General features: G+C 36.5%; 1 protein-coding gene across 1 annotated transcript in view; it reads right to left on the bottom strand.

Moving 5' to 3' along the window:
• The window catches only part of TM9SF3 (transmembrane 9 superfamily member 3), a 39,827-nt gene that overhangs the window by 13,481 nt on the left and 6,883 nt on the right, over positions 1-19,463 (bottom strand). The window contains exons 3-9 of the mRNA XM_008643731.2: positions 18,875-18,997; positions 13,892-14,052; positions 11,680-11,757; positions 10,608-10,739; positions 9,920-10,086; positions 7,442-7,536; positions 5,437-5,567 (exon numbers count right to left, since the gene is read on the bottom strand). Of these exons, the coding sequence (XP_008641953.2) occupies positions 5,437-5,567; positions 7,442-7,536; positions 9,920-10,086; positions 10,608-10,739; positions 11,680-11,757; positions 13,892-14,052; positions 18,875-18,997 (887 nt within the window). The remainder of the gene's footprint in view (positions 1-5,436; positions 5,568-7,441; positions 7,537-9,919; positions 10,087-10,607; positions 10,740-11,679; positions 11,758-13,891; positions 14,053-18,874; positions 18,998-19,463) is intronic.

Consider the following 19,463-nt stretch of genomic DNA (forward strand, 5'->3'; position numbering starts at 1 on the left):
GATATGTTGTCCAAAATGAAGATGTGAATGTTGTTCTTTCTGCTGAGGTAAGACCACCCTCCTGGTGACAGCAACCTGGTGGTCTGAGTAAGATGACCAACAAAACCAGTACTGGTTGTACACATCACGTTGAACTCAGCAGCATCTTCTTTCTTGCTTTCCACTCATTGTCTGACTCACAGGTAGTCTACCTGCTCAGACTGATGACTGGTAAAACAACTTTCTTCACTCTTGGCAATAATAAGCCTTCTCTGGATGCTAGAGATGACTGGGGATAGCTGGTGTTTTTCAGGCATGTACCTCTTAATTTCATGTCTGAGGTGAAGACAGCGCCCCTCCTCTCAAACTAAACAGGTAGAGCCCATAGCCACAGATAGCAAGGACAGCAATGATGCAGGCTGGGCAATATCCAAACCTACAGAGTCTAAATCCTAACTAAAGCAAACACAGGGTACTGGGATAACAAGTGTCTTAAAGATAAAGTTACAGGATTTCTGCCTAAAAGGTTTCCAAGAGTAAGAATACAACGGAAAAAGCAGTTCAAACACTTAATGGCCTCCACCATCAGAAATGGAAAGGAGAAATGAAGACAAGATCAACACACATACCTGCTCTACCCTCCTGCAAAAGTCACCGACAATGTACTGAGAAAAGCAGACCCCAATAACAGTAGTTGTGTGATGAGCAGAGATAAGAAAGCTGTGTCTTTACAAGCATTTTAAGAGTTATTACTGTAACATCAGCCATGAGAAATTCAGAGAACTGTTTTAATTACTACTTCATAAAACACAGATCATGAAAAGAGGCAAATACATTACGTTTTCAAACCTGTTTTTTCATCAAGAAACAAGCACAGGTTCTCTATAATCCATATTACTCAAGACAAATTACGTGAGCTTTTGTACATTAAAAAATGCTTGTTTTATTTTGACTGTTGCAATTTTGTTGTACAAAGTATCTTATTTATACACCAGCAGCTGATTTAGTTTGCAGGTTTTAGTTGCCATAGAAGAGACTGTCAACCTCACCAAGCCTGCATTCTAACTCCTTTTTGTTTTGTTTTGATGGGGAAAGAATATTCTACTGCCCTCGACTGAATGTGCAGAATTCAGTTTTCCGTATTTGAAAGGAAATATTGTCAAGAGGGATATAATTTATTTCCTAGTGCCATGTGTTTCATATTTTCTGACAACTGTAGATTAAACTTCATTCAAAGGTGATAATTAAAATTTTTATGAGCATATCTAATATTAAACAGCTACTGGCAGGCTATGGTGCCATGACTGCTTAATGCACAGGGAAGAAAAGCAATAAAAATTAACTGTCAAAGCAGCAGCTTGATCTTCCCTGTCAGCTACCAAAATGCATTCTCAGTCATGAGACACCCTCCCATACAGAGGTTACTAAATTTGTATAATGCCACCATTTTCTGCACATCATCCAAACATTACAAGAAAAAGAACAGAGCAAAAGGCTTCAAAATGAAGTGTTACTAGTTTTATTACAACTAAGTTGTTAATCTAGAGTGTTGCTCTAGGTAACAAATTGAACTGTTGAAAATGTAGGCAGAAGAATTAAGCTCTGTCTATTTTTAGCAAAACTAAGGGATATGACCAAGGGTTGCACAGTCACTTTCAAACAATTTGAGGAAGCACCCTGCTGAATGTATGTAACAGGATTTTTTCTATTTTTAGCCAGGTGTATTTCTTTATCTGGCTCAATGAATGAAAATCTTTGGCACTACTAGGTCCTCTTTTCTCAGCAGCAATCAATACTCATATCAACTCAAAGCTGTCAGGGAAAGCTGCAGCTTGGATTAAGCTATCTGTTGGAGGAAACACTTTTTTCTTTTCCAAACAAGGTATAAAAGATGCAAACACTAGGGTCTCAATCCCAAGAGAAATACAGTGTGCTTAAACTTATTTAATTAAATCATTAGAAATGCACACTGGAAACATTAGCCACAAAGGAACCTACTGTTCAAACAAAACAGAAATGATAAATCTCAAAACAGTTAATAGAAGCTGCATAGATTCTGCAGTCAGAATATTACATTAGTCATAGTAGCCTTAATGGAAATCTTTAAATTATGCATCACTCACAGAACAACGTAAGCATTCACAACTTATGAAATGCCAGAATTAAAATGGTTGCTTCAAATTCAATCATGCTGTACTCCACAGAAATTCTGTATTACTCAGTATTTCTGCACAGAACTAGTACCGTACTGTTCACACATATTATGGAGAAGTCACTTTGCATACCATTATTTAAAATTCTTCTTAAAGCTTCCATGCTCCACTTTTTACGTATAATTCAAACACAAAAAATATAAAGATGATTGGTAAATACACCAAAAAGACTGATAAACATCAACAGAAACTGAGTCGAGATCTGTAACAACTTCAGAACTCTATGTTCACCAGTAAGAGGACATAATCAACAAATACACCAAAAAATCAAATTTGGACTCCAAAGGAATGAATAATTGAACAGTACCCACTGCATTTCTATAACGGTGAAGGGATGAGTGAAAAAAGCAGAGATTTTATATCTCCTTTGTAGGCTCTGGAAGTTAAAAGCTTTAATGCATTAAGTTTTAAAAAGCTCTCGTATTTGAATAAAATCTGTCACATTCTTGATATCATGCCAAAGGGAAGGGCAGCTGAAAGCTATCCCAAGGAAGAGATAAAGCCTTTGTTCATGCTCATGGTGTATTTCACTGCAGAAGGTTTGTCCTTCCACAGGTAAGACAGCTTGCAAGTATATCTAAAATGGCTAAGGGCAGAGTCCCAAGAGTGAAGACTGATTTCAGAAATAAGCTTTGCATCTTCCCAGGCCCTGCCACATCTTCAAGGAGATCCCAGACATCAGGAGTGAGTTATATAAGGTGAATGAAATTTTGAGGTTCAAAACAGACTACAACAACAGTGAGATGCATGAAGGTCCTGAAGAGCCCAATCAATTAGAGGACTTCAAGACAAAGTGTAGAAGAGCAGATACCAGGTAGATGAAAGATGCAGCAACTGGGTGTTAGTTTGCATGTCCTGAATTTGATTCTATCGGCTGCCTTTGCCTAAATTCCATAGGAAAATCTCCCTGGAGGGAAGATTTAAGTCACAGAGACTACTTAGTACTTCACTGGGAAGTGGCAATGCAAAACTGGCAAAGTACAGGATGACATATTTAAGAATAGTCTCTTAACAACCTTTTAGCTAAGGGACTTTTTTCAGCAACTCGGTTTCTGCTTTTTCCAGATTTACAGTAGTCAAGATGAGGGGGCAATACTTGCTAGCAATTTAAATCAAGGAGGGTGGTTTCAAGACATACCATGGTAAAGGAAGTTATTTCTGTGTTCTAGTACATTTAGGTGGCAGAGGTTTTATTTTCCCAAGAAATCAGCAGCAACAAGTTTGCATCAGACAATTCTGGAAGCTTCTTTACATTGAAAACAGAGGTGGAAAGACACAAAGGGATCTCATCCATAAAGCCAGAGAGCATCCTGGGGACTTCAATCTGAAGCATAACATGGTAATTGCAAGCAATTTCCATTTCCTTCCACAAACCAGCTTGTTGATTTGAAGTCATTAGAGCGTTGCTCATTCTGATGAAGTTTCTGATTCATAACCTGCTTGCCTGCTAACTCCACTTAAGTTTTATTGCCACAGTCACAATGATTCAAACACTTTCATAAAACCTTGCAAATATTAAAACCACTGTGTATAGAGAGTCCTAACACCCTGATTAAGTGAACCCTGAAGATTTATATAGCCATTTGCTTTTGCATGCACCTGCCCATGATCTTAAAATACCAATCAGCTGAACAAATTCACAAGACAAACTACAGCACAGGTGGAATCACCTTCCCTCAGCATTCCTGGCCTACAAAGGCGAATACAAGTGAGAAATGTGATACCATAACTGCTTGCTTAGCAGTAAAACAGCCTCTTTGCACATATCAAGGATCAATGCTGTAAACTTTTATGACAGTATTGTATATAGCTGCTAGTGTAAGAAAGAAAAAACAACACAATATTGCTTTGGAACACTGACCAACTAATAGAAACATATTCAAAGATAGAATTTTAGTCAAATTTCCTGAAGAAGAAAACCAGAAAAAATAAGTGAAGAGTTTATAAACATGTTTAGCTTTATGTTACATTCAGCTGTTTTATACAATTGAATTCACTGTAAAAAGCTGGTATTCAGGCACACTTTGAAAATACTGTTAATAAGGAGGTGACTAGAACCAGCAATGTACATAGAATGACTCCTCCATCAGTGAAAAATTATTGAAAGTCTTCGCCTGAAACTGGGAATTGTCTCTCTTCTTGTTACCATTTATAATCTCTACCACATTAATTCATTAACAATGTGTTCTTTAGAAGTATTTTCAGTCACATACTGAATTCAATTATAACCAAAAGAATACAATATACAAGACAGAAACTTCTGATACTAAGCTTCATTTTGTGGTAGATTTAAACTAAGAAGAAATCCAAGGCTACTTGAATATCTCTAAATTATTTGAACCTAACATATCACAAAAACTGATATGCAAAGAAGAAATCTCTATAAAATGTTTAAATTCCAAGATTTGCTACAGGTATTATTGAAAACAAAACAAGACTTCCTGTACTAAGATATTCTTTTAAGTTAATGGTGCTACTGCACAAACTTGGAAAAAGCAATTTTATGATGTATATTTAAAAAAAAAATTCTGCTTTAAAACAGTAGCCCTTATAAGCTCAAATAGAAATTTTGCCCAAGTGGCAAGTGATTATTTCCTACATTTTATTCACAGGATTATTTGAGGTTGCTTGGAAGGGGCCAACACAAACAAAATCCTGACAAAAGACAAAGCAAATAGAGAACATCATCACGACTAAATGAAAAAGTACTACAACAAGTATAGTTTTTCAAGTGATAGGGTAAATGTACAGACACAAGACCATAACTGGACAGTAAATAACACTGAACAAAGTGAAAAGGGTGAGTCATTCTTGTAAAGACAGATCTGCTCAGAATGTCTTAGCTTGTATTGCTGCCTGATCATTTATTCTTATTTTTTTGCTTGATTGCAATGATTTGGAAGTATCTTTCACTTGGAATCCCTTTGTATTTCATTTTATATTATAAACAGTTTGTACTGGCCATGAAGAAGGAAATTCAAGTTGCTGACTTTCCACACTGTTAAAACACTAAGCTTGAATACAAAGCAGAAGTGTCATTTTAAGCACAGAGAAGACTGGTTTTGGCATCCAGCAGCTGTTGCTATTGTCATTAAAATGAATTATACTTGAAGCACCTTAACCCCCTCCCACAAAAAATCTCTAACTAGATAAAGCTATGACTCACAATTGTACTTAGATTTTAAAAAAATGTCGTTTTTCTGTGTCGACAGTGGAGTTTAAATTCTCCAATAAAACAACTCACCATGGTTGCAAAGGGTATAGCTCTTGAAGCATGGTAATAGATGGCAATGAAGTTGATGAAGAAGGCAGTTCCACACACCATTGCTGGAATAAGGAAGGCTCCAATGAACATCTGCTTTATCCATCGCCTTCCTGTAACAAGGGACATTCCAATGGGACTGGTAAGATACAGCATATTTTTTTAAAAATTTACTAGCAAGCACTCCAGAATTTAGATGCTTGACTACTTCTCCCACAAAAAGGCAAAAGAAGTAAGTAACAACATACTACATCAATACAAGAGCCAAGGGCAAACGAAGTTTCATCTGACTCCTGGTAACTCACAAGATGCAGCACATTAATCAATTTATTAAGCCAGGTAAAGAGACAAGAAAAGGGATACAGCATGAGAATGTTTCAGCTGAAGAACAGCATATGCTGACTAAGCTGGCCAAAGAACCCAGGGTGTGAAACCTAAGGGGGTATGTAGCTGCAGATAAGAAGAGACAGAGATAGCAGAGCTGGCCCTGTGCAGAGCCTGCTCCCACTCTAAGCGCACACGAGAGCCCAGCACTGCTCCCAGGACAACTCAGCACCACAGCTGCTTCCAGACAGCACCTGCTCTGCGTTGGCTTGATCCAACCAAGCTAATTGCACACATCAGGATGCATTAAGGAACTGGCTATCCCTGATATAAAGCAAAATACCACAGCATTTATCATACAGGAAAACTGGACTCTTGACATCTTCAACAGCAGAAAAAGTAGAAAGAAAGTGATTTCTAAACTCCAAGCATCAAGGGAACAGCAACACTTGCTAGTAGTCATTACTAAGTTTAGAGCTCCCTGAGGAGCTCAAAGAAATCCTTTTGGGCAATACCTTAAAAATTTTCCCTATCTGTAATCCCTGTACTTTTTATGCTCTTAAATACTGTCTATATTTATATACCATGATATCAATATGCAGTAAGTAAAAACAGTAAAGAAATAGCAATTTTTTTCAAGACAATCCTATGTATTTTCACCATGAGCCAACAAAATCAGCATTTCAAGGTTTGATACATGTTTGATCTGTAAAAAAAAAGGCAAATCTGGCTCAACCATAGAGCATGGTACATTTCAGCACAGCAACCCTTCTCTAACTAGATCTGGTTTTGTACTAACTGCTAGGTTTATAAACAAGCCACATGAAAATAAACTTCTACTCTCCAAACTCAAAGTGCAGTTGAGATTTAACACTAACAGGTATACCATGCTAAAAAGATGCAGATTTTCTTTTGTGAACTTACCAGAATTATTTTTTTTAAGCACTCTATAAGCTAATAGGTATTGATCATTCTTTTATTGCAGCATAGGGAAATGGATGAAGCTAGTGCACTGCAAGAATCTAACTGGTCATAACTCAGAGGCATAGTGGGGAGCATTTGAAGACAGCCTGTTCAAATCCGTCAATTTTATTTGGCTTCTGCTCTCTACTGATGCTCATTTTGACTTGCTAAGTATAAAGTAGAGCATATACTGGAAAGTAGAACATCCTTCTTTAAAAGACGATATAAACGGTTTTCCCCATCCACAATTAGTGGTCTAGTAAATAATCATACTCATCCTTTTTGTGTTAGCCTAACATAACCCCCCTAGTACATACAGAAAAGGACCATGTAGGAGTCATTGGGAGAAGATGACGCGAACTGTTTAAGGTTACACAAAGGGAAAGGCTATTATACTCTGTGGATGTCATGAGCCAAAAGATTATATACAAGAGTATAACAAGCAATTCAGAAGTCACAACTGTTAACAGCTCTTTAGCTCTTTTAAATTAACCTAAGACTCCAGTTACCTCTTTAGAAAGCGTAGCCAGTACTGAGTAGGTAACATGAAAGGTAAATATACTCAAGATATTTCCCATTTATTAAGAATTTACTGAATTCCATCTAACTCCGTGAGGACACTATATTGGTGCAAATCAGAAAATAGTAACTTCTCTATTTAACAATGCAATGAAAATGCTGGAATATGAAAACTATTTACCTCCTTGTCTAGCATAAAGGCTTCCTCCAAAATATCCATTCACTGGCGATGTTGCAGCATAAACAAATATAGCTGTACTAAGCATTGATCCTCTCCTACAAGAAGGGAAGTTTTTGGTAAATGAAATAAAAAACCAAACATGATTAGAGAGAAAAAAATAGTGTATTTTAAGCAGAAGCAGTTACTTAATATTTTTATGTAATACAAAAATTCAGAAGTGCTTAAACTGTAAAATCTGCATAAGAATGAGAACTGTTTGTATACAAAGCTTTTGGCCAAGTCTAATTCAATGTGGGAAAGAGAATTTTGACATACTACATTCTTTTCTAACATGCATTTATTTTAACCGGAGTACAGAATCTCACCTCTGATAAATATACTCTGACATTTGGATGTGTGTACTTTGTGCATAAATAACTATTTACATGACATACATTAAGTGTAAGATTCAACTGTAGATAAAATGTCAAAAGGCCAGCATTAACAAAAATACACTAAGATTGTGAATGATGTTTCTGCCATCCCCCAGAAATTAACTTTTAAGATCGAAAGTGTTCATCTGGCAGAAAATTAGATTTAGAAACTATAAATACTATAATGAAGTCACAAATCAGCATCGAGTAGTGCAATCAGAAGAGCTTAGTAATTTTTAAATGTCACCCCATTAAATGTTGGGCTACTAATTTTGGCATAATTTTTCTGAAACTTTACAGGCAAAGCTAATAATTTTAAATCAAAGAAGCCATTTCCAAATACATTTAAAAAAAATAATATCTAAGAATAGGAAGATAGAAATTTTATTCATTAATAGAGTTGTTTCTCCACATCCCTCTGCTATTCTTCGACAGCAAATAGCAGTAGGTTTTCAGCCAACTTACTGTACTTTCATCAAATTAGTTGCTCTGAGAGATTCTAGTTACTGCCATTTTGGGCTCTGAGGAACCATTCCTGGATGCCTGCTGTACTCAAAGAAGCAATCTCTAGCACTTAAACTTCCATGACTGCGTGACCAAAGCAAATATACCTGCTGGTCACAAACACTAAAGGACTGTTTTGCTAACATTTGTTTTTTAAAAACTTCCCATAACTTAAAACAATTTAGAAACACATGCAAAACCCCCAAGAGCAGGCACAGTCTGAAATGGCACTGTCACTGTATAAATCCAGGCTACCAGTAAAAACATCAGACTTGGTGCTATTTTCCTAAACGGAAGAATTGTCTGCACCAGATTTGGTCAGTTGTTCCACTACACACCCAGAATTAAATTCACTTTGAAAGTGACAGAAAGGCCTATTGCAATAAAAGACTAAGTGCACATATCTTTTCGAAAACTACTGTTCTGACACATTTTACAACTGTCATTACCAACTTACAGCTTCCCTACAGGGCACATATATTCTGAAATGGTTTCATTTTGTCCTCTGAAGGGCTGACATGCTGCACTCTTAAAACTGTGTATGTAAGCCTGTCTAGAAATATAACCATGAGGCACAAGGAGGGGAATAATACCCTATGAAAAACGAAAATATGCCAACATTCTGGTACTACAGAGTGGCTTTTTAAACACACCATTAAAAGGCCGCTAAATTCAAAAGCAAGAGTTCTCTCTAGTGGCACATTAGAAGTATTACACCTTGTTAAAATCAAGGTACAGTGATATTCACAGTCAAAGTTTAGTCATTGCTTTAAACAAATAACTTGCAAAAAATCAAAAAAACCCCAAAACACAAGCCAATAATTCCCTCCAATGCCCAAAATAAAATCACTACAGAAACAGATGCAGTCCATCCAGTCACCCAAAAATCTCCATCAGATTAAGAGGTAAGGGAAAAAAAACTGGTGAACTACAAGTAGTGTGTTAAATTTAAACTTGAGTATTATTTCTTTATTTTAAATTATTTATTTCCAGTCAGGACTACAGCCCACCTGTTGCTGGGGATTTTACATCAACACAGGCTGAGCACTATGTGTTCAAAAGAACTTAAGGAATTACATCTTCATTCCCAAGCAGACTTGTGGGTAAGACTGACTTAATACTGACTTGCCAGCAGAAAACAGAACTATTCACAACAGAGCACACTCCTACTTCAGTTTTCACAGGACATGGTGGGGAAATTGGGTCAGAAATACAGTAAGATCTTGTTACTCTGGATGAAACCAGGAGCGAAATATGTAACTTTTAACATATATTTCCCATATTATCTACTAGTGATTCTGCAGAACAACAAACTAGTTTCATAATAAATCATTCAAAAAGCAAGCACTAAAAGAGAAAATCAAAGGAGACCGACTAATGTGATAACAGCAGGACAATGTTTCATTACAAATTAAAAGAGCACTTAATACTACATCTGATCTACAGATTATGACTTAAGACTCTCAAACATTTTTTTCAGGCCAGTTAGAACAATAATTTTTGTAATTATTTTGTTCACTTAAACATTTATGTATGGAAGACATGACACAATTATACTTACTCTGTGTATAAATCTTCTATCATTGCAACAACAATGACTATAAGAGACACAGCAAAAATTTGACAGCCAGAACCAATAAGCGATGAAAATATTAGAGGATGACTGGATGGTCTAAACACATCTCCATGGACCTGCTTCCACCCATACTCATCACCTAGATCTCTGTCCTGGGAACAACAACAACAAATTTAAAGTCTAGTCATGACAATTAAAGACAAACATGCAAGCTAGATAAAAAAAGGTCTGATTTAATAAAGCAACTTCAAGTGCAAGTGTGTCTTCTCTTCTGAATGCATCAAATCTGAAAGTTTACTTTTCAGATGCTTAAGGAAGACAACAACAAATTACTACCTGAATGTATGACACAATAAAATCTACCAGAATCCCTCCTTGTCCCTAAAGCCTCTGAGGTGCTTAGGAGTACACCAGGCTTCTACTACAAAGTCTGAATGGTCCTAGTTTATCCTAAGGTTGGATATGAACATTAACACAGTGACTACAAAGAGATTTTTGGGTTGCAACCTAGAAGCATGTTATAAAGAAAACCAGTAACACTTTCAAGACACACAAAAGGCAATTTTCTGTCCAACTGAAGAAAGCCATCCAGAGCTGCTATCACAATGAATGTATGACAAGAAAACAATAAGCCTTAAAAAGAGAGCTTTTAAAGCATGAATGCAGATCTTACCATATCATCCATTTCTTCCTCCTTGCTGTATCTTGCATAATCTTTTCGCAAAGTTCTCATTAATATCATAGACACTAGGCCAACCAGAAAGATCACCATCATAAAAGAATTGAAAATTGAAAACCAGTGAATCTACAAAAAGAAAACACACCCAGTAAGGTTTAGAACTTAAATGTGTAAATGCGTTTCAAATTGTTCCAAGAAGGATAAATTGTTGCCTATACAGACAGCTTGTCACCACTAGCTAAGTAACAATAAACCCTATTGTAAGGGTAAAAATGTAACACTACATTTTTAGAAAGTGACACTAAAACTGGCCTGTGAAACACCATACATAAACCTTTTTAATAGCCAGCCTTGCTCATGATGAAGTTATCACAACTTAGTTAAGCAGCAGCAAAGTTTGAACAACTGGCTGTACATGCTCCTTTGGTAAACAAAAGGCAATATAATGTACTGCTGCCTTCCTAGAGAAGGGTAAGTAGCAAAGCCAAAGGAACTACTGCTTTGCACAGGATCAAAATGTGCAGCAGCATTATTTTTCCTCTCAAAAGCATATCCTTCTGGTTTTCACTGAGCTCCAAACAGAATGCAAAATCTCTACTTTCAGAAAGTAGCACAGCTCAGTATATTACCCTTAGGGAGATTACAACCACAGATTTAAACACAACTGATAGCACCAACTGGTTTAGGCTAATGCTTTTCGCTTTACATTTACTTCAGAAAGAAGTGTACCTGTGGCCAACTGCACTTATTCAGCTTACACAGTTGTACAGTTGTGTCCCTGAAGTTCCATTGCTTCTGATCACCTGAATGTATTTTCTTGAAATGCCTTGTATTTTCTGCAAGCTTTAAGCTTGCCTGCGTATTTATTGAAGCACTCTAAAAAAATGGAGTCATCCTATTTTAGCAGCAACACTACTACTTAAACAACAGCCCTAGACCTCCCTGGTTTATTGGTCCAGAATCTGGAAAGACGTTCAAAGACATAATCCAAAAATTGCATGACATCTAAACTAAAGCAATCATTTTAAAGGGACATTTTGTAAGGCTGTCTTAGAACAATACATACTCTGTGCTGAAAGAAAGATGGGTCAAGATACTTGTCAAATCGGTCTTCAAACTTCACATCTGATTTCTTCCATTTCACCTGAAGAGAGAAAAGTTTATATTTGAAAAGCTCCTTACAGTATTTTTAGCTATACTCACGTGCAGAAACCCAGAGCACATATTAAAAATCATCCACTTTAGATGTTTTCTTCAATATGAATAGGTTTTGGCAAAAAACAATGGAATGATGTTCTTAAAGACTGGCATCTACAGGTCAGACATAGAATGAATATCAACCACCTCACCTCACGGATCTAATCTTGTCTGTGCTAACGCTTAAGAACAAGGAAGAATCAGTCTTGCACTGCCTCAGTTCTCACTGTCTCTGTGAGGCTAACCAAAGATACAAACTTGTACTTGTCAAATACAACAAACCTTTTCCATGATTATAGAATCTACAGAATGAATCTCTCTCTCTCTCTCTCTCTCTTTCTCTCTATTTACCATTACTATGAATCTAGACAATTTGGAAAAGCATGTGTTTATGAACATACTGTCACTGGATAACAGCATATTACTGCTGTTAGTTCTCCACCACCTGCAGAGAGGACTGCTTTGGATTTGGAAAATATAATTGCATTAATGAACTACATGGTACTAATATGGTAGCACAAAGTATTTTTGAGAATTTTTGCATGATTGCATTTAAAAATTAAAATTAAAACAATTTTAGAAACTAAATACAAGCTTACCTGAAAATCTCTTTCAAAAGCATGCCAAAAAATTACAAATACCAGGATTTTTAATGAAATTGAAACAAATGCAGTCACCTTGTACATAACTATAATACACGAGAAGGAACTATCCTTTTCAAAAGCTGTTCTCTTATTGAGTGTAGAAGAAAGCATATAAATGTAGATTGAACACCCTAATCACTCACCACAGTCCTGAGAAATATAAAAACCCCACGACTCCAGCAGTACTTACTTTGAGGTTTGATACTAATGTTCTTCAGTTAAAATTACAACCTTGTTCAAGATTAGTAGCTCAAAACATTAATAGCTTTCAAAACAGTTTTAAGCAGATACATTTCTCATTAGAGCATCTGCCACTATGAAGCACAGCTTAGAACAAATCCACCAGAGACACTCTGTGAATTAAACACCACACACAGGCCAGCCCAGCAACTGCCCAGTGGTGCCAACAGAATCAGACAGAGAAGTCCTGAGCTTTGTACATAAAAAGTATTTTAAGGGAATATCTTATGTTATTTTCATTACTGGCTGCTACTCAGTGCTAACTTAAAATTTAGAGCAAATGGACTTCACAATGCTGGTAGAATTTGAAACAGCAAATTCTGAAATTTCTACTATCAATTTTGCAGTAAAAACAGGGAGATCAGTGTAAATGTAATTCTGAAAAGTCCATACAAAACCTAGTTATCTGCACTTCAAACTGTACAACTTATTCAGCACAAATGTAATTGTGGCAAGAATATCCTCTGAAATAAAATCCTATGCTGACATCCACTGCTAACACATGGTAGAAAAGCAATGCATTAAGAAATGGTTTCACTATACAAATGTGGTGAACATGACAAGTGAACCATCACAGATTTAAGTAACATCAACTATGTAAAGGGGAAAGCTGAAAAACTTAATTTGTTGTCTCACCCAGCAAGGATTGTTTATTAATTACCTTTTATCACAGCAACTCAATATCATAGCAGAAGAGCTTCAGAAACTTAAAACCTTATTAATCATATTATATAAATAAGAAATTTCTACTGGAATTGCAAAACAAAGTAAATTTTGATATTAACTGCTTGCAAAGCATAAAGGCTTACAGTGGGTTCTTATCGTAGCTCAGATTCCAGTTCAAACCTATGATGCAAATATCAGAAGTCCAAATATGAAGACAATGTGTACCTTCTCAAGGGTCCTCTATACCTCTAGTCTCCATCCTTTCAGGATATCTTCCTTTCCAACACTTTGCTGCACGTTATAGAAGCTCCAGTTTGTTTGGAGTATTCCAAAAATCATAATTTTACATTTGTTATTAATAAATCTATCAAGGTTTTTCAGCAACGGAACAAAATAATTGAGAGAGGGAAGATGCATCTTCCTCTAACATAGCCTGAAGTATCAGTACATGTTGCAGTATACAAGTACCTATTTCTGAGTCATTTCACCATGTAGAATTTCTTATTAGACCTGCATCACCAAATTACTTACTGAATATGACATCTGGATTTTTGTGTTTGGTACCAATTTCACCTTCCCTTCACTGGTCAGATTGACATCTACAATTCTATTTCCATTGAAACCAATTTCAAGTTTTTTGTAAGTCCAAAGGTAATAATCTTCTCCATTTTCATCTGCTTCTCCAACAATCCCTGCATAGGAAACAAGTGTAAGCATCTATTACAGGTACGCTTTTCAGATATTTTGCATTTATTTTTAAAAAATATGGATTACAAAAGTTTTGCCAGCTAAAAAAGCAACATAAATAAAGAGAACACAGAAGACCTTATGCTCTTCTTTTCAACACTAATACCTGGACTCCACTTTCAATCCACAGGTCTCTGCAAGAAGCATTTTGTAATGGCATTAAAAGAAAAACCATGCAGCTACAAACACTGCAGAAGACCCAACAATAGTGCCTCTACTTTTGTTTGCAATTCTTACCAGATAAACAACTAGCTAAATACATATTCATCTTCCCTAACAGAACTTAGCCAAAACCTCTCTAATTTTCCATCTTCCACCTATTTGTTCACTCAGTGTTCTTCCTCTTAAAAATTTTACTTTCACTCTGTAATCCTCATTAGTTGACTTCCCAAAACATGCTTTGTGCTCTCGTTTGCACACAAGTTTCCAATGCTTGCCAAAAATGTGGTTTTATATTAGGAAGAAATTCTTTACTGTGAGAATGGTGAGACACTGGAACAGGCTGCCCAGAGAAGTTGTGGCTGTCCCATCCCTGAAAATGTTCAAGGCCAGGCTGGATGGGAGCTCTGCGCAACTTCATCTAGTGGAAGGTGTCCCTGCCCAGGCAGGGGTTTGGAACAAGATGATCTTTATCTTCCCTTCCAACTCAAACCATGCAAATCATTCTATGAATAAGTTATTAATTTTCAGTAAGTTAGTGCAAAATGTCTCATCTACTACATAAGAATTCTCGAGACTGTACTATGCTGAGTGAAAATAGAAAAAATCTAACAGTCAACAAGTTCACAGGCTACAGGTTGTCATCTTCGATGTCAAGATCAAAGATCACATACAAAATATACAGGACAGAAAGTCACAATAAAAGCAGCACTCAAGGTATACAAGGGTGGAGGGAATGGGACAACAATTAGGCAAAGGATATGGAACAGGCTATCACAAACCACCAGCTACATGAAGGAAAGCCCTTTGTGCATCATCTGTGTTTTTTATGTCAAGTTTTTTACTCATGCTCATATGTCAGGATTGCCTTGTATATGCCATCCACATGAAACACGTGCCAGTTCGTGCCTCCACCATATAGCCTGGCGCCTGGCATGCCATGTGTTCCCATGGTAGTATCCAGAACCATGACAACACAGACCTCTAAACTACTTAAAGAACATTTTGATCAATCCCTCACTGAAAGAATGAACTAACACAGTGCTCCACATACTTAGGGAATGTCCTGGAACAATCAAAGCTAATCTCTTGTGCCACTGTGGGACAGCAATTCAGGAAAAAATATAAAATGGAATAATTTTTTCTGGAGGCACTTAAAAAGATCTGGTTGCCTTTTTCAGGTTAGAAAATAGTATAAACCTTCCAGAGCCATCAAACAGCAGTTTGATGTCATTACCCTCAATTATCAGCAGTTAATAAAGGTTAATTTATGCCTAGTCTTTACGGAAAATAGAGTACTCCTTACAGGGTATTTTGAGGACTTCTCAGGAGAATTTTAAGAATTAATGATACCAGTGAGCCTTAGCAAGGTGGAAAACCATAAAGAACATAAAGGATGAACTTAACTAAAGTTTGCCAGGAGACAGGAGGAGTGCCGTGAATACATCTGGATGAGCCCAGAGAAGTGAATGGTCTGCTTTAAGAATAGAATTAAAGAGAAGTTGCCTAGAATTCTCAGCACGCCTTAGCACCATCTGAATCCTTTTCTTTTAAACTCTTCGGAGATAGCTTTCTTTTGGTAGCACTAAAAAAGGACTCTACCCATCTACATTTAGGGAACAAAATTTTGGTTTAATCCAGCTACAAGATGTGAATCAACAATGAAAAAAATAGGATATTGGGTGATACAGTATATACAATACATGCTGGCTAGTAAGGTTCTCAAGATAGGTAATCCAAATAAAGTGGATCAACATGACAGCCCTCACACAGTAACAAAAAAAGTCACTCAGCACAAGCTATTTTTAATGCAAACTGAGGGTAACCAATTCTGGACACTTTCTTCATAAAACCAAAAAACCCCTTCTCAGTATTCAGAGTATTTCTGAGATGCTGTCATAACTACTTAAGTTCTTACACCCACATTATCTTAAACAGTCCTAATGGTTTTCTTCTTTATAATTACTGACATTAAGTAACTATTTAGAAATAGTTACAGCTATAAAAAGACAATCGAGCAAAAGATACTTGCTTTCTTTAGTCTCTCTACCTGCCACCACATTACGTGGTACTAGACAAGTCTGTACAACACACTGAAAGGCACCAGCAAGCTGGCTGAGGCATGTGTACGGTATCATTCATGCCATATTCAAACCAGAAATACTTAAAATGAAAACTGTTCAATGAGCAGCAAAAGTCTCAGTGCTTTAAGTTTTAAGCAGCCCTCAGAGCCTGAAACATTTCTGTTGTTGGACAGAGACCCAGGAAAACCAAAATTATTGCAGGTCAGCTATATTCACAGTTTTCTCCACTGTACTGGGAACACAAAGGTCCAAAAGATTCATTCAGACTTACAGATAAACACTTTTGATTGGTTCAGGTGCATCAACTGCTTTCTCAGCCCCCTACCAAGAGCTGATTAATTTTTTTGAATAAAAGTCAGGCTAAGATTGACCAATCTGCAGTCCTGCTAGTTTTACCTAACCCTCAGGAGACACAGACCAAAACTGTCAGCATCGCTTGCTTTCACACCTGATGTCAGGTTATATCCTTACATAATATTAGCAGTACTTATGATGCTGCAGTCAGCTATTATGTATCACAGCTTGAAATCCTGGTTCTCAACTGTCAAAACCAGCTTCTTAATTTCTTAGAAAGATGATACCCAGATTCTACATGTTTGTTAGCTGACTTCTTGTGCATAAAAAGGATACTACTGGGGAACATTAAAAACACTGAAATCACAGGAAAACAGATTTTTAGCTGAGAGCATAAAATTTGTCAGTGTATAGGAGATTTAGTATGTATGTTTGTTCTTTGGCATTTTAGATGATGAAACATGACCAGAAAAATCAATCCTAAAAAACAAAGCCTCCAAGACTTGTTAGTCACATAGGATTCCAAAAAGTCAGCTTAGCATCCATCATCCCTGGGCAATTCAAAGCCTACACACCTGTCACTAGTCTAGAAAAATAATTCATTGGTCTTTTGCTGAAAGGCCAAAGCCATAAAAAATATTATAGCAACAACTGTCAGTCATGCATGCTTTTAAACAGCCTACCAGCAAGTGCACAAGTAGTACAGTAAAGGCCACACCAAGTAATTCAGGTCTACTCCAAGTCCTGCTACAGAGCCATCACACACAATAAGCAAATCAGCTGAAAAGAACAAAATCAATACCTAAGTACTTCTCCTCAGGCATGATAATGGTATCTCTTGAAAACAGACACATTAAAACAAAACCAAAAAAACCCAGACCTTCCTGGCGACCAGATAGATAATAAATAAATAAATAAAGTGTTAATATTTCTGCCATGTTCATCAGACAGACATTTTCTAAAACCAATTAAAATTACAGGACTAAAAAAAGGCACCCTTTGTGTCAAAACGAATGAATGATGGATAGCAATATTCATACCAGCTATCAAAGAACTTTTCTCACATGACTTGAACTGCGTTTTTCTATGTGTTGTGGCATTTTGTTTAGTTTGGGCAGGTTTACCTCTTTCATGGAACACAGGCAACCAAGACCTTACCTTACCAAAACATTTCATGGCTGTTTTTCATTTCCTTTCAGTTTATATCTACCGACAGGGAGATCAGGCCTTGGGGAGTTTGTTTGATTGCTATCGGTGCAAAGTGTAATCTGCAGAGCACTCTTTACTAGTTATATGATCACAGGTTATGAGGGAGCAACAAAACACAGAGACCTTAGGAGACAATGGCACTAAAGATACACACATTTTTATTCAAGACACAAGCACTTCTTAGCCCAGATTAATAATATTCAGCAAAAGAAATTTTGAGAACTAAGAGGAGAGGAGAAATTTAAAAGAACAAGTAAAATAAAACTCCATATAAACACAGACTACAAAGCAACACTGTTAACAGCCACTAAATTACCATAAAAGTAAACCAAACAGCTTTTGCATTAGTAATAAAGTAGCAAAATAAATTTTAAATTCTGAAATAATTTTATGAAACCTGTTATTCAGGATCACAGTAACACGAACCTTATGTGTAACCTATCTAAATACCACTCACTTGAACATTTGAACAAGTTTAAACCTAAGAGCTTACTGTTATTTAATCAGGGCTTGAGAAACAGAATAGCTTTTCACTGTTTTTGTAATTCACTAGTACAGCCGTTCTACTGTTCTTTCAATGCAATAATCCTCCAACTTATTCCACACAGAATCACACAGAATTGATTAGGTTGGAAAAGACCTCTGAGATCACTGAGTCCAACCTATGACCTAACACCACCATGTCAACTAGACCATGGCAGTGAGTGCCACATGCAGTCTTTCCTTAAACACCTTCAGGGATGGTGACTCCACCACCTCCCTGGGCAGCCCATTCCAATATCTAATCACCCTTTCTGTGAAGAAATTCTTCCTAATGTTCAACCTAACCTTCCTCTGGTGCAGCTTAAGACTATGTCCTCTATTACTTCGTTTCCTATTCTTGTGAATTTGACTTGCATGCAAGTTTTATATTCTTGTGAAATTCTTGTAATGAAGCTTAGTCATTAAATGACTCCATGGAACCCACCAGAACAGGACTTGAGTAGGTGTAATCCAGTTATTAATGCATAATATCACTCACCCCATATTGGCAAGTCATCAATATACATCTGGTACCAATAGTGATTTTTGATAGCATACACAAATGCATCTCTTCTTCCCTTGTCCAAGTCAACTTCACAGTAAGTAGTCTGCATTACATCATCTGCAAAAAATTAAACCACAATTAAAGATTTATTCATGAACTAGCTCAAAGTGAAGGCAAACCATGCAAATGGGGGAATGGACATTGCTGAAGTCTCCAAGCTGTCTTGGCTATCCTCAAGTAGGTAACCAAAAAGGACACTTTAAAAGGAACCACTAAAGCAAATACATGATTGTTTACAGAAATCTACACTTCTGCATGCAGAAGCTTCCAACATATCGGATAAGGAAAGGTTTCACAGTATCCTTTTGCTGCTTCACCCACACTAAATTAAGGTACAAAAGCTGATGGCAGATTCACCTGAACAGATCATGAGACCTCTTTAACAAGAGGTATGAAATTATTAACAAATACCTAAAATTGTTTACAACATTATCTCTCTATTTTAGTATAGTCAGCCTTACTGACTAGGAATAGTGTTTGTAAAAAAACCTTAAAACTTTTTAAAGTTCTCAGCAATTTTGAA

This window comes from Corvus brachyrhynchos, unplaced genomic scaffold (genome assembly GCF_000691975.1).
Source record: "Corvus brachyrhynchos isolate BGI_N302 unplaced genomic scaffold, ASM69197v1 scaffold61, whole genome shotgun sequence".
NCBI classification, from domain to species: Eukaryota; Metazoa; Chordata; class Aves; order Passeriformes; family Corvidae; genus Corvus; species Corvus brachyrhynchos.